Here is a 19102-nt window from a genome sequence, read left to right as displayed (position 1 = left end):
AGAATGAGAATGAAGCACATTATGCTTGAAGTGGGAGTAGATTAAACGCAAAATTAGTGATACCCTTCTCAAGGCAGAATGCTTCTCCTTGTGACAATAAACTGCATAAATCATCAGGTGTTCTCTTTCTGAAGTGAACATGTGTTATGAAATGTTTCTCACCTTCTTTTTTAATAAAAGCTTTAATGAGATATAATTCACACACCATAAAATTCATCCTTGTAAAGTACAAAATTCAGTGGTCTTCAATATATTCACAGGATTGTGCAGCCATCACCACTGTCTAGTTTTAGGATGTTTTCATCACGGAGAAAAGAAACCCCAGTAGGAGTCATTCCCCCATCTTCCTGCCCCCCAACCCTGGCCACCATTAATCCACATCCTCTCTCTCTATGAATTTACCTACTCCAGACATTTCCTACAAATGGAATCATACGATGTGTTCTTTTGTGCAGAAACATTCATAGCAGCATTATTCATAATGGTCCCAAAGTGGAAACAACTCAAATGTCCACCAACTGATCAAAGGATAAACAAAATGGGGTATGTCCATACAACAGACTATTATCTGGCAACAGAAAGAACAAAGTACTGATACATAATGCAACAAGGATGAACCTTGAAAATGCTATGCTTACTGAGGGAAGTCAGACACAGAAAGACACAGACTGTAATTTCACACTTTGCATTTCAGTGCGCAGAAACTGCCTTGCAAATGTTTACAGGAAAAAATCATTTTGCCCACTCGCATTGTATTGTAGTAAATTAATAGCTTGGATTTAAATTTTGATATATAAGTTTGTAAGGTAAATAGGATTTTGAGGGTGATTATATTGAAAATAATAATGTGATTTGCTTAAGAATAATAGTATCTACCACTTACTGAGCACTTACCTGAGCTAAGCAGTGTGCCAGGCATTTTATATGCAATTCTCATGAAATCCTCACAATCACCCATGAAGTAGGAGCTATTAGGTTGAATCATATGAACTTGCCAATACGTAATCACTTTTTACCTTTAAAAAAATAGCAATTTCACATGGTTTGACCTTATTCTATTCTCCCCATTTTACAAACCAGGATTACATATGAAGACGTGAAACAGGTACTCTTCCAAAGTCACAGTAACCAAGTAATGGAGCAAGACTAAACCTTAGGACTGTTTGTCTGAAGTCATGATACCCTTTTAAGCAATTTATTACATGACAAACAATTGCACAGTCATACCTGAAATGAGCATTTACCTCTCCTTAGTTATTTTGTGCTTTTCTGCCATTTTCACTAGCCAGACACTTACAACAGCCAAATGTCACAAATGTGGTCCAGCCAGCATCCCACAGGACTGGATTTACCACAACTTTTGTCAGAAAAAATATTATCTTCACCCGTTCTCATTCCTTTGCTTTTCAAAGTAAAGAGGTTCGCTCTCATTTTTTTCTTAATTTCCTTCCTAGTCACTCTGGTTAGTAAATTGCTTCTAAAGATGTTAAGAACTTTTAGAAGTGAATTCTTTTTCTCCTACTAAAACACATTCCAGAACTGTCTCTAACTTTGATATGCAAATGCCAGAGACTGAGTCTGATTAGCAAAAAACCTGTAGGAGGTGGGTTTGAAATTCACTAGGCATGGCCATCATCAATATGACAATCATTGCCTTTTGCCATAGACAATAATGACACTTTGTTCAAAAGTAGATTATTTTTAACTGAATTTCCTATCATAAAAAGTGAAACTAATCCTTGCCTTTGGTCGATCTCCAGTTTCTTCCAAGTAATCTTTCCAAGAAAGTAGGTGAGGCCATATATACATGTGGAACCAGATGGTTCCACCACCAAGTTCTACCAGGAGTGACTGTGTGAAGTGCTAATCTCCATATCTATACTTCTTACATGAGCTAGGAAACAGAACAGCATGATCCGATTTCTGACAGACGTACAGATTCAGAGAAGACCTGCAATCCTTAAATACAGGTCTCTTTATCACACATAGAATCATTATCAATAAATTTCATGACTTTATACAAAATAATCAGTGCACAAGTGGACCCATCAAACTCAGAGAGAAACCCTAGAGGTGATGCGAGGTTGGAGCGAGCTACTTTTTCTGGCCTTGGGGAATTATATCTACACAAAGCCTTATAACATCTAAAAGGAAAGCCTTTAGCACGGTGTTGGGTACCCAGGAAGGGTTTGAGAGTCAGCTACTGTATTAATAACAGTAACAAACTGAGGGCTTCGGTGGGGAGATGGAATAGGCTGGTGATGGGTATTAAGGAGGGCATGTATTGCATGGTGCATTGGGTGTTAAAAGCTAGTAATGAATCATCGAACTTTACATCAAAAACTAGGGATGTACTGTATGGTGACTAACATAATATAAAAAAATATTATTATAAAAAAAAGAATGCCATGGAATGATATAAAATCAAAACTTGACCAGTGGACACCCTCTGCTCTCACCCTCACTAATGTGGGGGCAGTCTAAAATAACAATTCCAACTTAAACCATTGGCTAGTGATTTCTATTTTTTAATTTCCCTTCAAACATTTGTTTTCTCTCCCCGAGACTCACTTCCAAGACTCGCCTTCCCAGGAAAGGGAAGATTCCAAGATTCCTTCTCCTCTCTCTCACCATAGGCAACCCTCCCTACCTTTGAGAACACTGAGCTCTGGAGTCCAGAACTCATCCTCCAGAATGACCATCAGGGTCTTTTTTCATCCTCATTTCAAAAGCACAGCATACAATGTCAGTAACCCAATATTCTTTTACTCACTCACAGGATCTTCAAATGTTATACAAAGCAAAAGTGAAAGGTGTTAGGGACCCAGTGATCAGTGAATTGCAAGAAGTGGAAGGTCTGTCTTTAATGGGAAGATCTCAGGTGGAAAATCCTGCAATCAAAGAGCAGGAAACTAACCAATGTGACATGAGAAGATGGGCATACATTTTACTTAATAAATCAAAAGATTTACAAATACCACGTAAATAACCGTCTCTATCTTGAGTATTCCCTAAACTCTACAGAAAGGGAAGTCATGACTCGTTTGAGCAGTTCCCACTTTCTCGTCACTTTCCTCTGTGCCTCAACTTACATAATCACTTTGCCACCAAAGCCCAACATTGTTTGTTTTCTATACTCCCAACTTCCTGTATTTTTATAGCTGTCAGAGAAAATTATTTTTACTTCTAAAAATTCTAAAATACAGGCTTTATTATTTAACTTAGCCCTCCCTCCCAAAAAACAGCCACTGAAGAAGAAATATCTCTCTTTTCAACTTCTGAAGTTGTTCCTCCTTCATAATTGGATTCAGAATGAATCCTGGTCAAAGCACACCAGCAAATTAGAGCAAAGTCACTCTCAAATGAAATGAATTTTAAATGACACATTCAAACATATCAAGGATTAAGTTCTTTCAAGTGAAATAACTCCAGAAGTGCAAGGATGAAGCTTAGCCAAACACTAGGCTAAGACTCAGGATAAAAAATTAATTAGACATAGTCCCTACCTGAGAAACTTACAGTCTAGGATGATAAAAAATATGTATAGAGACACGAAGGTATAATAGGTAAACAATGTATAGATACCTAGCAAAATTATTTAAAATTTACATATAGGCATTAGAGGTGGAAAGTATACATTTCAGCACGAAATCGGTTCCAAGTTCAAGAATTCAAGCTAATCATATGCCCATATTATGTGATCATATCACTAAGCAACAGGTCTGCATTTGGCACATCCCCTCAGGTCTGTAAGCAAGTAATAGCCTGTTTCATTTCTATGGCAATAATAATGGAATCACCCTTGAAGGCAGAGGAAGGGGGGAAATGCTGCTTATAACTAACTATTAATGACCATAATGTCAAGTTACTGTGCAGGAAGTACAAGTTGAACTAGGACTTTAAATGATCTCTGACAATGCGGTTACGTGTCAAAAGTATAACTAAAGCTACATTTGCCCATGTGTTTGCAGGATTTCATGTGTGGTGTCATTTTCTGGGTGTCAGCCTGTACACTGAGAAATGAAATTCAAGGAGAAAAGCTACAGCTCCTGGTTGATGTTCAGGACAGAAACCCAGTCTCATGATTGGGAGGTCAGAGTGACGCTCTGCCCTTTCTGTTTGCACTGTAAGAAGCAGGCTTGTGTTGTCTATAAAAGGCACTGCAACCTGAATCCTATCTTTGCCACCTCCTGGCTGTGTGGTCTTGAATAAGTCACTTACATCGTGACCCTCAGATTGCTCATTTGGGAAAATGGGACAAAAGTATCCAACTTAAGAGGTTGCCACAAAGGTTAAAAATAATGTCTGCAGTTTACCTGACCCGGTGTCTACAACAGAGCAAACTATCACTATCAACGATTCAAACAAGGACAAGCTCAGACAAAATGCTTGTAATATACATTAAAAGAATGCTTGCTAAAAATTTCCATATGAGAGCCAGGTCCCTGGCATTTCCACTTAACACACTGCCATCCTCTCAAGAAATGAAGCAAATGGATTATGGTGTCTCTCATCAAGCTGAGGCTGCGTTTGATTGTTGCATCCTTTCTAGATCTATTGTGAGTGAGAATACATAGTTTCTGTAAATGTCTTGCTTAAGACCCCTTTATTTAGAAATCCCATTGGCTTGCTCCTTGTGATGTGGATAGGCTGGGGGAAAATATGTCCCTTCACATGTGTCCCTTCTACAGTAAGGTAAAAGGAAGCTGGAACTGGATTTCACCCTGGGTTCATCGTTCCTGTCCCTGGGGAAAAAAATAGTAAAATAAAATAATAAATAAATTAATAAATAAATTAAGTCACACAGTCCTTCTGCTTGCCAGAATGGACACTGAGTATTCCCTATAGAGACCTGACATGGGCTTCAGTTGCAAGCCCTCTGCATTTGCCCCCACATCACCAGGGGGCACTGGGGGCTCCAGCTCAAGACTGTTCACAGGCTTAAAGAGCCTCACTTTCTGGGAAGCCAGAGTCAAGGCAGAGAATACCTGGATGTTAGAGTGAGGGGCAGGGGTTGAGAGTGCAAGCAGTGATAGAATTTTAAAATATAGGGGTGCCTGGGTGGCACAGCGGTTAAGCGTCTGCCTTCGGCTCAGGGCGTGATCCCGGCGTTATGGGATCGAGCCCCACGTCAGGCTCCTCCACTATAAGCCTGCTTCTTCCTCTCCCACTCCCCCTGCTTGTGTTCCCTCTCTCGCTGGCTATCTCTATCTCTGTCAACTAAATAAATAAAATCTTTAAAATATATATATATAAAAAATCAATCACATTTTGATACATTAGCAATGCTGGGGGTTGAGCAGTGAATAATCAGACAAGGCTCCAGATTTCATAGAGTTTACTAAGAAGGTAATTCTTATGTAAAGGAAGAGCTGCTAAAAATACTATAACATTCTACTCAAAACCAGCATTTTTCAATGTTTAAGGTGTCCTCTTTCTGAATCAGAAAGAAAGAAACCATGTAACATCCTAATCCTAATCTGAGATCTTAAACTCCTTGAGAGTTCAAATTCCTGTATCAATCTGGAAAACGCATTTTTTTTTTATTTTAAAGATTTTACTTATTTATTTGACAGAGAGAGAGAGAGAGCACACAAGCAGGGGGAGCAGGAGAGAGAGAAGCAGGCTCCCCACTGAGCAGGGAGCCCAGTGCAGGGCTGGATCGCAGGATCCCGGGATCATGACCTGAGCCCAAGACAGACGCTCAACTGACTGAGCCACCCAGGCACCCCCTGGAAAATGCATTTAGTCCCCACCTTTCACCAGTGCATTTCACAACTGCTTCTGAAACTATATTCCACTAGAAGGTAGACTAGATCATAGCCAGATGGTTTACATTTAGTTTTCTAAAGGAAACAAGTCGGAAATATGAGTGAAGAACTTTAAGAAGCTCAAGGCTGAGGACAACGTACAACTAATTTATCCATTCAACAATCACTCATTGCTTTCCTACAGTGCATAAAACACTGGACACTGCAGAGAATACAAGCAATGGAATAATCTAGAAGAGAAAAATTTCTTGTGACAACCTATCTCTACTCCACCCAGATTGCTTTTTCAAATAACAAATATGTAATGGGCACAATTATTCAATTATATCTATACTAATGAGTTTTCAGTATGCATAAATCATTTATTGGTTGAGCTGGTCATAAAAGGGGGGGCATGATATTTTGAGTGGAGAGAGTGAACTTTTCAACTGCAACACCCGCTTCATGACCTATAAAAGGGCAACCTTTCTGCCTTACTGACACTGCTTCTTCTCAGGTTGTGGCCCCCTTCCCTGGGCTGTGGATCTCTCCAGCAACACCATGTCCCTCTCAGTGCGCACCTCTGGGCTGCCCCGGCGGCTGTCTTCCCAGAGCGGAACATCGGGCAGAGCCAGGGGCACAACTGCTTCCATTGTTGGCAGTAGCTATGGGGGGAGCACCTTTGGCTTTGGAGACAGCTGTGGGGGAGGCTTCTCTGCTGCTTCCATGTTTGGTTCTAGTTCTGGCTTTGGTGGTGGCTCTGGAATTTCCTTTGCAGGAGGACTGGGCACTGCTTATGGAGGAGCCCTGGGAGGTGGCTCTGGAGCTCTGGGAGGTGGCTTTGGAGGTCTGGGAGGTGGCTTTGGTGGCCTAGGAATTGGATTTGGGGGAGGCCCAGGAGGTGGCTCTGTAGGTATTCTCTCCGGCAATGATGGAGGCCTTCTTTCCGGATCAGAAAAGGAAACCATGCAAAATCTTAATGACAGATTGGCTTCCTATCTGGATAAGGTCCGAGCACTAGAAGAGGCTAATGCTGAGCTAGAAAACAAAATTCGAGAATGGTATGAAACACGAGGATCTGGGACTGGAGACCCCGGGTCACAGAGTGATTACAGTAAATATTATCCATTGATCGAAGACCTCAGGAATGAGGTAACAATATGGTTTTTGAAGGGACTTTGGGACTTATTTTTTCTTTTTCTTTTTTGCTATTATAATATTTTACAATGATAAACCACCTAAAACTTAAGGTATTTTTCAACTTGACTGTATTTGGAGCAATTTCTCATCTCAAGATACTTAGTTTCATTTTATCATTTATCATAAAAAGTGGCTGTATTTCCACTACCTTTCTGCAAAAAAAGTTTCTCAATTTTTAAATAAAATGTTAGAAATATTTTCTTTTAAAAAGTTAAACTGCCTTAAACTCTTAATAAAATAGCATGTTAACATCACCTAAAAATTTCTTCTCAGAAATGCACTTGCATAATACTAGTATTTTACAACTTCATTTTGTGTGTTTTCCCCTATTTTGCCAGATCATTTCTGCCAGCATTGGAAATGCCCAGCTCATCTTGCAGATCGACAATGCAAGACTGGCTGCCGAAGACTTCAGAATGAAGTGAGTGGAACAAAAGAAAGACTAATGATAATTGCTATGTCTCATCATTTCTTTTTATTCCCTATTTTCCTGCCTTTGTTGATGGCAAATATTTCAAACCCTCTGCAGTACACATGTTCCACACATTTGTTGTTTGGTAAATTTACATTGGGCATTCTAGGAAGAAAGCAGATTCAAACACAATTCACATTACACATCCTTAATTATAAGCTTCTTAAACCTAGGGCTATGACCGCCATCATGCTTGTAATTTGCTTTTGGCTCATAATGCAACATGATATTTATACCAATGTCCTAAACCTCAATCTTCCATGTATCAAAATGAATTAATAATGTTCTTACCTAGAAGTGAAATTATCTTTTTCCTGATGACACATACCACTAAAATATTAACGACACACCTATTTTTATATTCCTTCCTCCTTTCCCATATTCCACCCTCCCACATGTAAGAGAGAAACACTAACGCTTGTTTTGCTCCACGCAATCTCCGGGCAGGATGCAGCAGTGGTGAACGATCCTCAACCTGTAAAATCCTGGTAAAAGCTGTTAGAGAAGTATCAAGGTCTTAAATTAGATCAGGAATAAAAGTTAAGCAAAAAAATTATTTCTTAATTTTCAACTGCTTTTAGGATTCCATCAGAAACTCCACCTGGAGAGGGGCTACCGCTGTTTATAGCCAGGGCAGCCAGCCAAAGGGGAAACTGTTCCCTGGGACGCAGGGCTACTGAGGTTCAGTGCTGAGAGAAAAGTCTCACCTCACAATTTTTCCACTTCTCTCCAACTGAGCAGTAAACTATTATGAAAAAAAGGAAAGGAAAATGTTTAAAAGGACACAGAGCATCATTCGTTACAATGCTGCCACTTCTACCTAATCACCCAGGACACAAAACAGCCCTGAAGATGATGGCAGGGGCCTTATCCAAAGGGTACTCTGACTCCAGAAACTGTTTTGTGCTTGGTTTTCAGGTATGAGAATGAGCTGGCCCTGCACCAGAGTGTGGAGGCCGACATCAACGGGCTGCGCCGGGTGCTGGACGAGCTGACCCTGGCCAGAGCCGACCTGGAGATGCAGATTGAGAACCTAACAGAAGAACTGGCCTACCTGAAAAAGAATCATGAAGAGGTAGGCAGATTTCTCAGCTGCTTTTTTCCTCCCAAATCCAAAAATTACAATTGCAAATTTACAAATCCAGAGTTAGAACAGATATGGATGACATGTGATACCTCTGTCAAATTGGCCATTTGTTTTGAATTTCTGGGTGAGTGTATGTGTGGTGGTGGTGGGACTGATGGTGGTTCCTGTTAAACAGATTAGAAGTGCTTTCTGATTCTGTCATTTCCATCATTAGATAAGGACAACCAGAATTTTAATTGTCCTAATTTAATGATTTTTAAAAATGTAGTATCTTTAAAGTTCAAAAACAATAGTCTGCCAATAATAGATAATGTTATATACGTCTGAGAAACTGGTTACGCCCAGTGTAAAGCCACAGTGAACTCTGGTATGCCACACAGTATATCAAAAGCTGGTGTATTAACAGACATTAATCAGCACCCTGGCAATGGGCTTCTAAAGAGCTTCCTATTGGAAATCAATGACTGTGGTACAAACAGTGTGCAAGCCTTGGCACTGTCTGCAGCCCCAGTTTGGCGGCTCTGGTTGGAACCCCACTGTACCTTTTCCACCAGGCCTTCCCTTCTTTGTAAAGGCCCTGGACCCCCAAAAAGTAGGGCCAACTCATCCATTTGCCATGGTAGGCGCAGCTCCTAGGGCCCATGGTAAGTTTAGGGACCCAAGACAATGTCTTAAGCTCTTTTAAGTTAAAAGAAAAATATGAATTTGTAGGTAGAAAAAAAAAGTTTTAATATATTGCATTATGTCGGTCATCAACGTGGTCATAAAATATAACGTTTAATGTCTTTTCTGTTGGAGGAGACCCACGAAGGTTATAATGGGCCTCTGTGCCCGTCTCTCTCTCGCTGTCCCCAGGAGCTCCAAAGCTTCCGGGCAGGCGGCCCCGGGGAGATCAGCGTGGAAATGGACGCTGCTCCGGCGGTGGACCTCACCAGGCTTCTTAACAACATGAGGGCACAGTACGAAACCATCGCGGAGCAGAATCGCAAGGACGCAGAGGCCTGGTTCATTGAAAAGGTACCACAAACAAAACCAAAAGGCTTTGCCACATTTGCAGAAAAGACCCGCGGCAGCAGCGCGCGCTCATGTCCCTTCGCCCCCTTTGCCGTGGCAGAGTGGGGAGCTCAGGAAGGAGATCAGCACCAACACGGAGCAGCTTCAGTCCAGCAAGAGCGAGGTCACCGACCTGAGGCGCGCAGTTCAAAACCTGGAGATCGAGCTCCAGTCCCAGCTGGCCACGGTAGGGCGCGCGCACGCAGCATCATTTCAACTTCACAGAATACGTGGCATCCACATGGGTAAGGCCATTGGCCGGCTGCCCTCCCCTGAACAGTCCTCTCCATTGTTTTGTCTGTGCCGTTTCCCTCCCACGTGCAGAAGAAATCCCTGGAGGTCTCGCTGGCCGAAGTGGAGGGCGACTACTGCGGCCAGCTGTCCCAGGTGCAGCAGCTCATCGGCAGCCTGGAGGAGCAGCTGCTGCAGGTGCGCACCGACACCGAGCACCAGAACGCCGACCACCAGCGGCTGCTGAACGCCAAGGCCCGCCTGGAGCTGGAGATCGAGACCTACCGCCGCCTCCTGGACGGCGAGGCCCAAGGGTGAATAGACCGGTTCAAATAGGTTGAAAATAACTTCGGTGGCTGACCAACAGTGGCCACCCGATGCACTTGGGGCAACAGAAGGAAGGGTTCCTTTGCTGATGGAAATTACCACATCTCCTAAGAGCATGCCTTGGATTTATTCAATGTTCTACACTTTGCAAAGTGTTGTCACCCATGATCTTAATTGATCATTCATAAAATGCTGGGATAATGGTACCACAGACAGAGGCGTACCTCAAATGAGCACGAGAGAAGGCACCCGTTAGAGTTCTGATATCAATGTCCTAACGCTAAGAATGACACACAAACGATAGCCACCCAAATCACCTCACAACCTACCGCAGTGAACTTTCCAAAAGCAGCAGCAGCCTGGACTAGTGGGAAGAGCCCAGGGCTGTAAATCAGGAAATCTAAGTTCTGAGATCGGACCGTACCTTCACTGCCAGTTTGCTTCACTCTGAGAGCCTGCCGTAGGGAGGGTTTGAAAATAAAAGGCCACTGAGCCAACTGATAACTTTCAGGGTGCATTATTCAGTCGTTGTGCATCAAGAAATGTAGACTACCTTCTCTATTCAGCCATAGCTTTATGTACATTTTTAGCTTCAACAGCAAACTCTTTATTTCTCCTCCTCCCAGAAAGTGTCATGTGGTATCATCTCCTTTGTTTTCTTTACAGTGACAGTTTCGATGAAACTTTATATGTGACCGAATCCAAACCTCAGACACAATCGATCGATTCCTCTAAAGGTATGTGGATTCCCTAAGAATCACTTAGAGTAAGTCAGAATCACACTTACTAAGGACTAAAATGATAAGATCTCTTGAATATTGCAGTATTATTAATAATTGAAAGTATATTTGCATTCTGAGCCAAGGAAAAAATATTTATGCATTCCTGCAGAAAAATGAGTAGACTGTACTGTATTAAAACTCCTGGCAAGCCCAGAAGGAAAACAATCTACTCTAGGAAGAAGAGTTATGAACATCACAACCACTTTTTAAATTTTTAAAAAGAAAAATATTTTCATTTGTACATAAGACAACACTGAATACATTTCACTTTCACTGTATAAAATGCATTGTTTTAGTATACAAAAGTCACTTTTGAAAATTTAAAATAGAGAGACTATATCTGCCAATAGCTCATGTAAAGCTTAAGTTAAACAACAACCAACTTTGGATGAATATGTGAAACACTAACTCCTGCCCCTTCATTCCATTTTTACCTTTAGAACAATCTAAATCCCGGAAGATCAAGACAATTGTGCAGGAAGTGGTGAATGGTGAAGTGGTCTCATCTCAAGTTCAGGAAGACCTAATGTAAAATTTCGCAAGATCTGCCCCATGGTTGGTTCCTTAGGAATGGGAAATTTACAAGTAGAAATTATGCCTTTCAGAGTAAGATACTATATTAGTTCAATTCTACTTCAGTCTTTCATTTTTCTTGGATTCCCTATTCACTTTGAGTCCCTTCTGCTCTTTAATTACAAGTCACTGTGGCCATGTTGGTCTTTATCACCTTGTATCTTCTGGACCTGGTGCAGTCTTCTAATAAACTTTCTTTTGGTGACGAGGAACATATTTTAATCACAGGATTTTGATCAAGTAGTATTGTTTTAATAGAGTTAAATAAAATATGAATGGTAATAATGTGAGATATGTACCTTCTTTATTCCAACAATAATGTCAAGAGCATAGAGAGAGGTTTGTAAAATACTAATAGTAAAGTAGATAAACACCGGGATGAACATGTTGGGTTGAGGATTAAGAAGATTCTTTTAGAAGTTCTGTCCTTTTTACATCAGCCCATCAAGGTTACAGCAAAATTACATTGTCCACTATGGGGGATAACAGCTGTCCTGTTCATTTCCTAGGACCTTCTTTCATTCAGTCAAGAAACACTTATGGAACCCCTATAGTGTGCAAGACTGGAGACTCAAAGATGAATAAGATATATGATGAATGAGGTCCCTGCCTGGAGGAGCTCACAACTGAGGGCAGAGACAGACACCTACTGGGAACAGTGATAGGGAGAGATAGGGCACATAGAAGTTCAAAGGCCATATGGAGAAAGAAATGAACAATTTGTCAGGGGGTAACTAATTGCTTCACACAACAATCAACCAAGAAAGAGTGCCTGGGTGGCTCAGTAGGTTGGCTGTCCACCTCTTGATTTTATACTCAGGTTGTGATCTCAGTCATGGGACTGAGCCCCAAGTTGTGCTCTGTGCTCAGAGCAGAGTCTACTTGAGATTCTCTTTCTCCTCCTTCTGCCCCTCCCCCCACTCTCTCTCTCTTTAAAATTAATTAATTAATTCGTTTTTAAAAAGAAAATAAATTAACCAGGCAGAAAAGGGAAAAAGGGAACAGAGGAACACATGTGAAAAAACACAAGGGTATAAACAAACATTGTTTTGATGTCCTTTCTCCTATTTGGCACCGGTGAGGCCCAGATTGGGGTTTCTACTGGGGCGGATCAGACCCACAAGTCAATAACAGATGTCATGTTCTGGGTTGTGGCAGAAAGTGGGCAAAGTCTAAGCCTGAGTAGATGGGGGTTCAATCTGGATTGCCAAATTCAAAACCCTAAAAGGAAAAATAAGAGCAGGATTTAATGATTAAGAGCCTGGGTTCTGAAGCCAGACTGGGTTCGAATCCTGGCTCTGCCACTTCATAGCAAGTAATCTAATCTCTGTGTGCCTCAGTTTCCTGATCTTTGAAGTAGATGGGTTTTGTGGAGATTAAATGAGGTAACATACATAAAGCACTAGGAGCAGTCTCTGGCACTTAACAAGTATTCAATATTTGCATTCTATTATTATTAGTGTATGGAACCAAAATGGGATGCAAAAACCAGGGGAACTGATGAGCAAGGAGTGTCAAGGGGAGCAGAAGGGAGAGAGAGGAGTCATGCAAGCCTAAAGGAATTCCCATGCTGAATGCAAAAGCCCATGGAAGGTTATTAGGCCATTTTAGCTGACTTGCTTCAGCATCCAGCTTTCTGAAGTCACACTTCCTTTTAATATTTGCTAGTGGTTTCCAGTGCTCCATTTATCTCCCTGTATTATGCATAGCAATTCAACTCTCTGCCTAGCTCTCCCCTTCTAGAACACATCATAGGAAAACTTTACCTTTAGACCCAAAGAGATTATCAAGGTCTTTTCCTAAACAAGGTCTACAGCCCCCAAGTAATAAAGGATGCCCCTTTTCTGGTACTCAAATGTGGCTGTAATAGTTACTGTTTCAAATAACACCTGTTTTCCTTATAACTACATCTGAGTTGTGTGAGACTCAAAGGAGAAAGGGGTTTTGCACAAGGATAAACCCAGTTTCTTGGTTCTTAGCTACTATCTTAGTTTCTCAGCATTCCTTTCTTTTGGAAGCATTTCTCCACTAGGCTCCCTTAGACAATACCTCACTTGCCACTTTTTCTCAGACTCTCCTTTGTGACCTCTGAATGTTGGCCCAATCTTCCTGTCCTCCCTCTCTATACTCGTTCCCTAGGTGATCTTAACTAATCATTCTAAAATAACCATCTATAGCCTTATTGTGGTGATCACTTCATAATATACACAAATATTGATTCATTACACTGTACACTTGAAACTAATAAACATTATGGGTCAATTATACCTCAATAAAAAAACAAAGTAACCTATGCATTACTTCTTGTGGTAGCATCCAAGATGGTCCCAGGAATCCCCACCTCCTGGTACTCATGCCCCTAGGTATAGTCCGCTCCCACAATGAATAGAGTAGGTCTACTGAAGAAATGACTGTGTGTGATTTCCAAGGTTAGGTCACAAAAAGCATTTCCATTCTGGGGCACCTGGGTGGCTCAGTCGGTTAAGCATCTAACTCTTGGTTTCAGCCATCAGGTCAGAGTTGTGAGATCTGACACTGTGTCAGGCTCCATGCTGATCTCGGAATGTGCTTGAGATTCTCTCTTTCCCTTCCCCTCCCCACCCCATCTGCACCTGTGCTCTCTCAAAATGAAAGAAAGAAAGAAAGAAAGAAAGAAAGAAAGAAAGAAAGAAAGAAAGAAAGAAAGAAAGAAAGAAAAAGAAAGGAAGGAAGGAAGGAAGGAAGAAAGAAAGAAAGAAAGAAAGAAAGAAAGAAAGAAAGAAAGAAAGAAAGAAAGAAAGGAGGAGAAGGAGGAGAAGGAGAAGAAGAAGGAGGAGAAGGAGGAGGAGGAAGAGAAGGAGGAGGAGGAGAAGGAGGGAACTTCCCTCACTCTGGGGGAAGTCAGCTGGTCTTAAAGTTATATTGGGGGGGAGGGGAACTACATGAAAAAAAATCAGTGGTATCACAAAATTTCCCAGTTAAGCTCCAATGGCGAGGATCTCATGGAACAGCCATCAAATCCAAAACTGCAGTCCTTTTCTGGTAATATCTGAGAATATTCTAGTCCTCAGTTGGCAAAGGATACATTAGGTTTATTATTTAAGTTCACTCTGCCCTATTCTCACTGCTAAGAAATGCAATTAACACAGCACCCTTATCATGAGATTCCGGCCCTCATTCACTAGACCACAAGTCCTAATTCAACACAGACGTAAAAGGTCCTTTTGCACTCAGGAGTTAATGAATTGAAGAAGTGAGAGGTCTATCTTTAAAGAAAATAACCTATAAGAAAAATTCCAAGTACAGGATCAGACAACAAAAGACAAGCATATTGTTCATGATTATTTTAAAATATAAACCTTTACAAATTAAAATATTTACTTTTTATATGCATTTGTTGTATGTACAGGCCACAGAAAGGTCTGGAAAACATTGTATATGCTAAGTTGTTACGTGGTTATCTTTTGGAAATTACCAATGACTTTGAAGGCTATTTTTTTTAATGTACATTTCTTAAAATGCTTAACAAAGAGCATGTATAACTCTGATAATTAGGGACACCATGAGTTTTAGTTATCCAGAACAAATGGGTTTGCAAGTAGGTCCCAGTAGGAAGGGAACCATCTAGAAAACAGCCCTAGGTTGCCAAAGCAGTCACTTCTTTAGGCTTTGTAAGAGTGCCACCTGCTGGAATCTCAGGAGCTCAACTTTTTAAAAAAAAACCCTGCTCTTCAAGCCACTTGAGGTATGTTTGATACCAGAAAGTTTTTTGTTTTGTTTTGTTTTGTTTTTTAAGGGGCGGGGGAGGGGCAGAGGGAGAGGAGAGAGAGAATCTCAAGCAGGCTCCACGGTCAGCACTGAGCTGGACACAGTGTCAGATCTCACGACCCTGAGATCATGACCTCAGCCAAAACCAAGAGTTGGATGCTTAACCAACTGAGCCACCCAGGCGCCCCTAGGAAGTTCACTTTTAAAAAGAGAGAGGTAAAGGAAAGACAAAAGAGCAAACCTTTTTACAAACATCAACTTAATAAATTAAAACGTTCTTAAATAAAAAGTGGCTTTAGTTTCCATAGAGTTCACCAGTAAGGAGGCAAATTATCTCAAGGCATAAAGAAGAAAGGAAGTGGTTATTCAGAGTTTAGAGAACCAGACAGCCAATCTGAACTACTCAAGCTTTTAAAAATATACTCAAACATCAACTGAAAAATTCATTCCCATAGCCGAGAAAATGACTTTTTAATGGACTAATAAATGTTTCTTAAGATTGGAGCTGGACCTAAGATTTAAATGTCATTTAATATTAGTCTCATAAATGCAAAATCAAACTAAAAAATATTAGTGTCCTAACTGAATATATCCTCTTCATCCCATGCCACTTCCCTGGCTGAACTTGGCTGGTCAGAATATGTGCATTTTAGTTGTCAGCTTGGAATGCACCTCCTGTTATACACACATTAAGTTTCTGCTAAGAAAAGTGTATCCATTTGGGAATATTTCATTTATTTGCAAATACATGGGATTTTTTAAAAAAATCATTAAGGATGTGATTTCATATTTCAAATGAACAGAGCTGCAAATACAACTTTTTTAACCAGCTGAAGTATAATTTTTAATTTTTTAAACAATGATCAGTTGGTATATTTATGTATACATGTGGGCATCACATATTTTTATTTGTATATTCATTCATTCAACCAATATTTATTTAGCACCAACTATATGTAAGTCTTAATATATTCTATTGAAAATAACCAGCTTTTACTAACTAAAGGTAAATACATGATAAAATTTCATACATTATTCTCCATGGTCACGTTGGTGCAAATAGAATAAGGCAAGTTACCATCATTTTTAATTGGCAAAAGCGTCACTGCTCCACACACAGTAAATGTAATTATTTAACAGAAGTATGAGGAGGCTTAGTCAATTCCTGTTGGAAGATAGGACACCTCTTCATTCATTTTTAAGAGTTTTACAAGTTTTTTAAAGGGGCAACTCACACTGTTACACTGGTATTTTCAGGGTATTTTTTAAAATTTTATTTTTTAAGTAATCTCTACACCCAAAACATGGGACTTGAACCTACAACCCTGGGATCAAGAGTCGCATGCTCTACCAACTGAGCCAGCCAGGCGTCGGAGCATATTTTAGATTATGATACTCTCAAATATTTATTATATTTTACATGACATTTTTCATTATATTAAATACTTTGAAGGTACTTTAAGTTGTTTTCACTGGGCACCCATTTTACACAACCTCATGTGCTGATTCTGGAATGACAGAGTAATTTCAATGTTAAACTTTCCTGTCTTATAAGTAACTGAGTAGGTTGATAATAAGGTAAATTTTCATCATTGTTTTAAATATATATATATACACATATATACACAATACACAATATATATACACATATACATGTGTATGTATGTATATACAATCAGCATCTCATCAAGACAGAATCCTGGAACCAGCACTGCGGAACTAGACCTAGACTAACAGAGAATTCGCTGTTCCTGTGCTCTAGATAAAGCAGAACAATGAAGCCCAGTTTCGCTGTCTCATTCATCAGAGGTTGGTGTAACGAAAAGCCGTCCAAGGGGTGAGGAAGGTGGGAGAATCTGACTCAGTTCCCCAGCAGAGCCAGCCGAGCCAGCGGAGCCAGCAGAGCCTTTAGTCGTAGCTTCCCCTACATGACTCTGGAAGGTGTTTTTGCAGCTTGCAGAGCTGGAAGGAGCAAGAACTGAATGCTAACCAGTGGGAAGATGAGAAACGCTCTAGGGGAAGGTAGGTCTCAGCGGGGAGGAGAGCCCGATGAACATTTTAGTCACCATTATCATCATCATCTGTCACCTCCAGGGTATACAGCGAACGGTTGCATGACAGAGGTGATAATTTCTGAGGAGTTACAGGACAATATAACATCACAATAGCCCAGATAAAAAGCTAAAGCACGCTTAACCGCTGTGCCACCCAGGCGCCCCTCCAGAGGGAGATTGTTAAGCTGCGTTTTCCAAAGTACTGGCATTCAGGAAACCTAATCATATAAAACCATATTCCAAAAATGCATGCTATGCATCACAAAACACTTGCTACACAAAAATATATCCAAACACCTTATATCATCATAACTTGTCTATGTTTACAATGTTTATGGGTCATTTATGTTTGGTTTAGCCAGAAAAATCACGAAATAAGGGTTATTTTAACAAGTTCATACATTTCTGTCAAATTGTACTTTGGCTAAACAAGCCAAGAAAAGTTATTCCATCAATATTGGTCTAAAAATCCTTCCACTGTAACTTCTTAACTAGGTCAAGCTCCGTCTCTCCAGAGTCCATTGATTTATTTATTCATTCAACAAATATTCTAAGCACATCCTGGCCACATCTGGCATTCTGCCTCCTAAAAATTCCTCCATCCCCACCACTACCACAGCAGTCCAGGCCACCGCTCATTGCTCCTCCCTGAAAACCACACAGCTTCCATGTGCACCTTCCTCCACTCTGTTCCTCCCGCCACAGTCAGGGAGAGATTGTTTGGAAAAGACAAACCTGGCCCTGTCACCCTATTGCTTAAAACCCTTCAAAGGCTTCCTATAGTCCTTGGAATAAAGACCAAAATCTAGCAAGGTCTGGCCTGGCCCACTTTCCCATCTCTCAAATTGTGTGCCTTCCCCGGTCTTCACCCCTCCCCCTACTGGCCTAGTTCAGCTTTTCTACACCCTGCTCCTTCCCCTAGACTTTCCCCTCTTTGCCTAGAATGTGCTCCCTCTCCATTTTGGCCCGGCTAACACCTACTCACCTTGCCAGGTTTTAATTCGACGTCATCTCCTCTGAAGAGCCTTGACTAGTCTCTACCCCTCCACCTCCCCCCACCATTATAACCACATCAGGTTCCCCTATTACACACTCTCATAGTACCTCCAGTCTTCTTATGTATTTATTTACACAACTAGTGAATTAAATGCCTGCCTCTCCCACTGTAAGATCTCTAAGCTCTCCACTGTTTTGCCTTCTACCACAGCCCTGGTGTCCAGCCCAGTATATAAAACAACTTAGCCCACTGTGTGAGAAAAAAATCAGTATTTGCTGAATATGCGTGCATGGAATTGTGTACAAGTGCTAGACCACTGACTCAATAAAAGTTGGAACAACACTACTGTGGCATCCCGAGGACTTAGCATAGGACTACCACATAAGAGGCACTCACTAAACGTTTGTTGCATGAATACTGAAAAGTGTTGATATATTTCTTCTATTATTTTCTTGAAACATTCAACAGATTTTTCTCTATTTATTGACTCTACAATTTATTTATTAACTCAAATTTTCCACCACTTATCTTTGGTAAGACTGAGTAAACAAACCAAAATTAATCAATGCACAGCAGCTAAACGGTATCCATCATATGGGAGGCATTAAGAGGATGCTATGCAGGATTATTTACAATAGCCAAGATATGGAAGGAACCCAAGTGTCCACTGACAGATGAATGGATAAAGAAGATGTAGTGTAGATCTACAATGGAATATCACTCAGCCACAAAAAAAAAAAGAATGAAATCTTGCAATTTGCAACATCCCCTCTAACATGGACCTAGAAGGCATAATGCTAAATGAAATAAGTCAGTCAGAGAAAGACAA

The 19102-nt window shown here is 40.7% G+C and overlaps 1 protein-coding gene and 1 long non-coding RNA gene across 5 annotated transcripts in view; one reads left to right on the top strand and one right to left on the bottom strand.

Annotated features, from left to right (window-relative positions):
- The window catches only part of LOC105240067, a 131422-nt gene that overhangs the window by 85179 nt on the left and 27141 nt on the right, over positions 1-19102 (bottom strand). Inside the window, exon 3 of one of the 4 annotated variants that reach the window (XR_004619353.1) lies at positions 895-1016. The exons of the other annotated variants lie outside the window; for them this stretch is intronic. This is a non-coding gene — a long non-coding RNA (uncharacterized LOC105240067). The remainder of the gene's footprint in view (positions 1-894; positions 1017-19102) is intronic. 4 annotated transcript variants of the gene reach the window in all.
- KRT12 (keratin 12) lies at positions 6297-11478 on the top strand. The gene is made up of 8 exons (XM_002924944.4): positions 6297-6902; positions 7289-7371; positions 8341-8497; positions 9365-9526; positions 9624-9749; positions 9887-10107; positions 10787-10857; positions 11343-11478. The coding sequence occupies exons 1-8, from the start codon at positions 6312-6314 to the stop codon at positions 11432-11434; spliced, it is 1503 nt and encodes a 500-aa protein (XP_002924990.1). The 5' UTR covers positions 6297-6311; the 3' UTR covers positions 11435-11478.

Source organism: Ailuropoda melanoleuca, chromosome 13 (genome assembly GCF_002007445.2).
Source record: "Ailuropoda melanoleuca isolate Jingjing chromosome 13, ASM200744v2, whole genome shotgun sequence".
Taxonomy (NCBI): Eukaryota; Metazoa; Chordata; class Mammalia; order Carnivora; family Ursidae; genus Ailuropoda; species Ailuropoda melanoleuca.
Note: the sequence above shows the minus strand (reverse complement) of the source record. Positions and strands in the feature narration are given on the sequence as shown.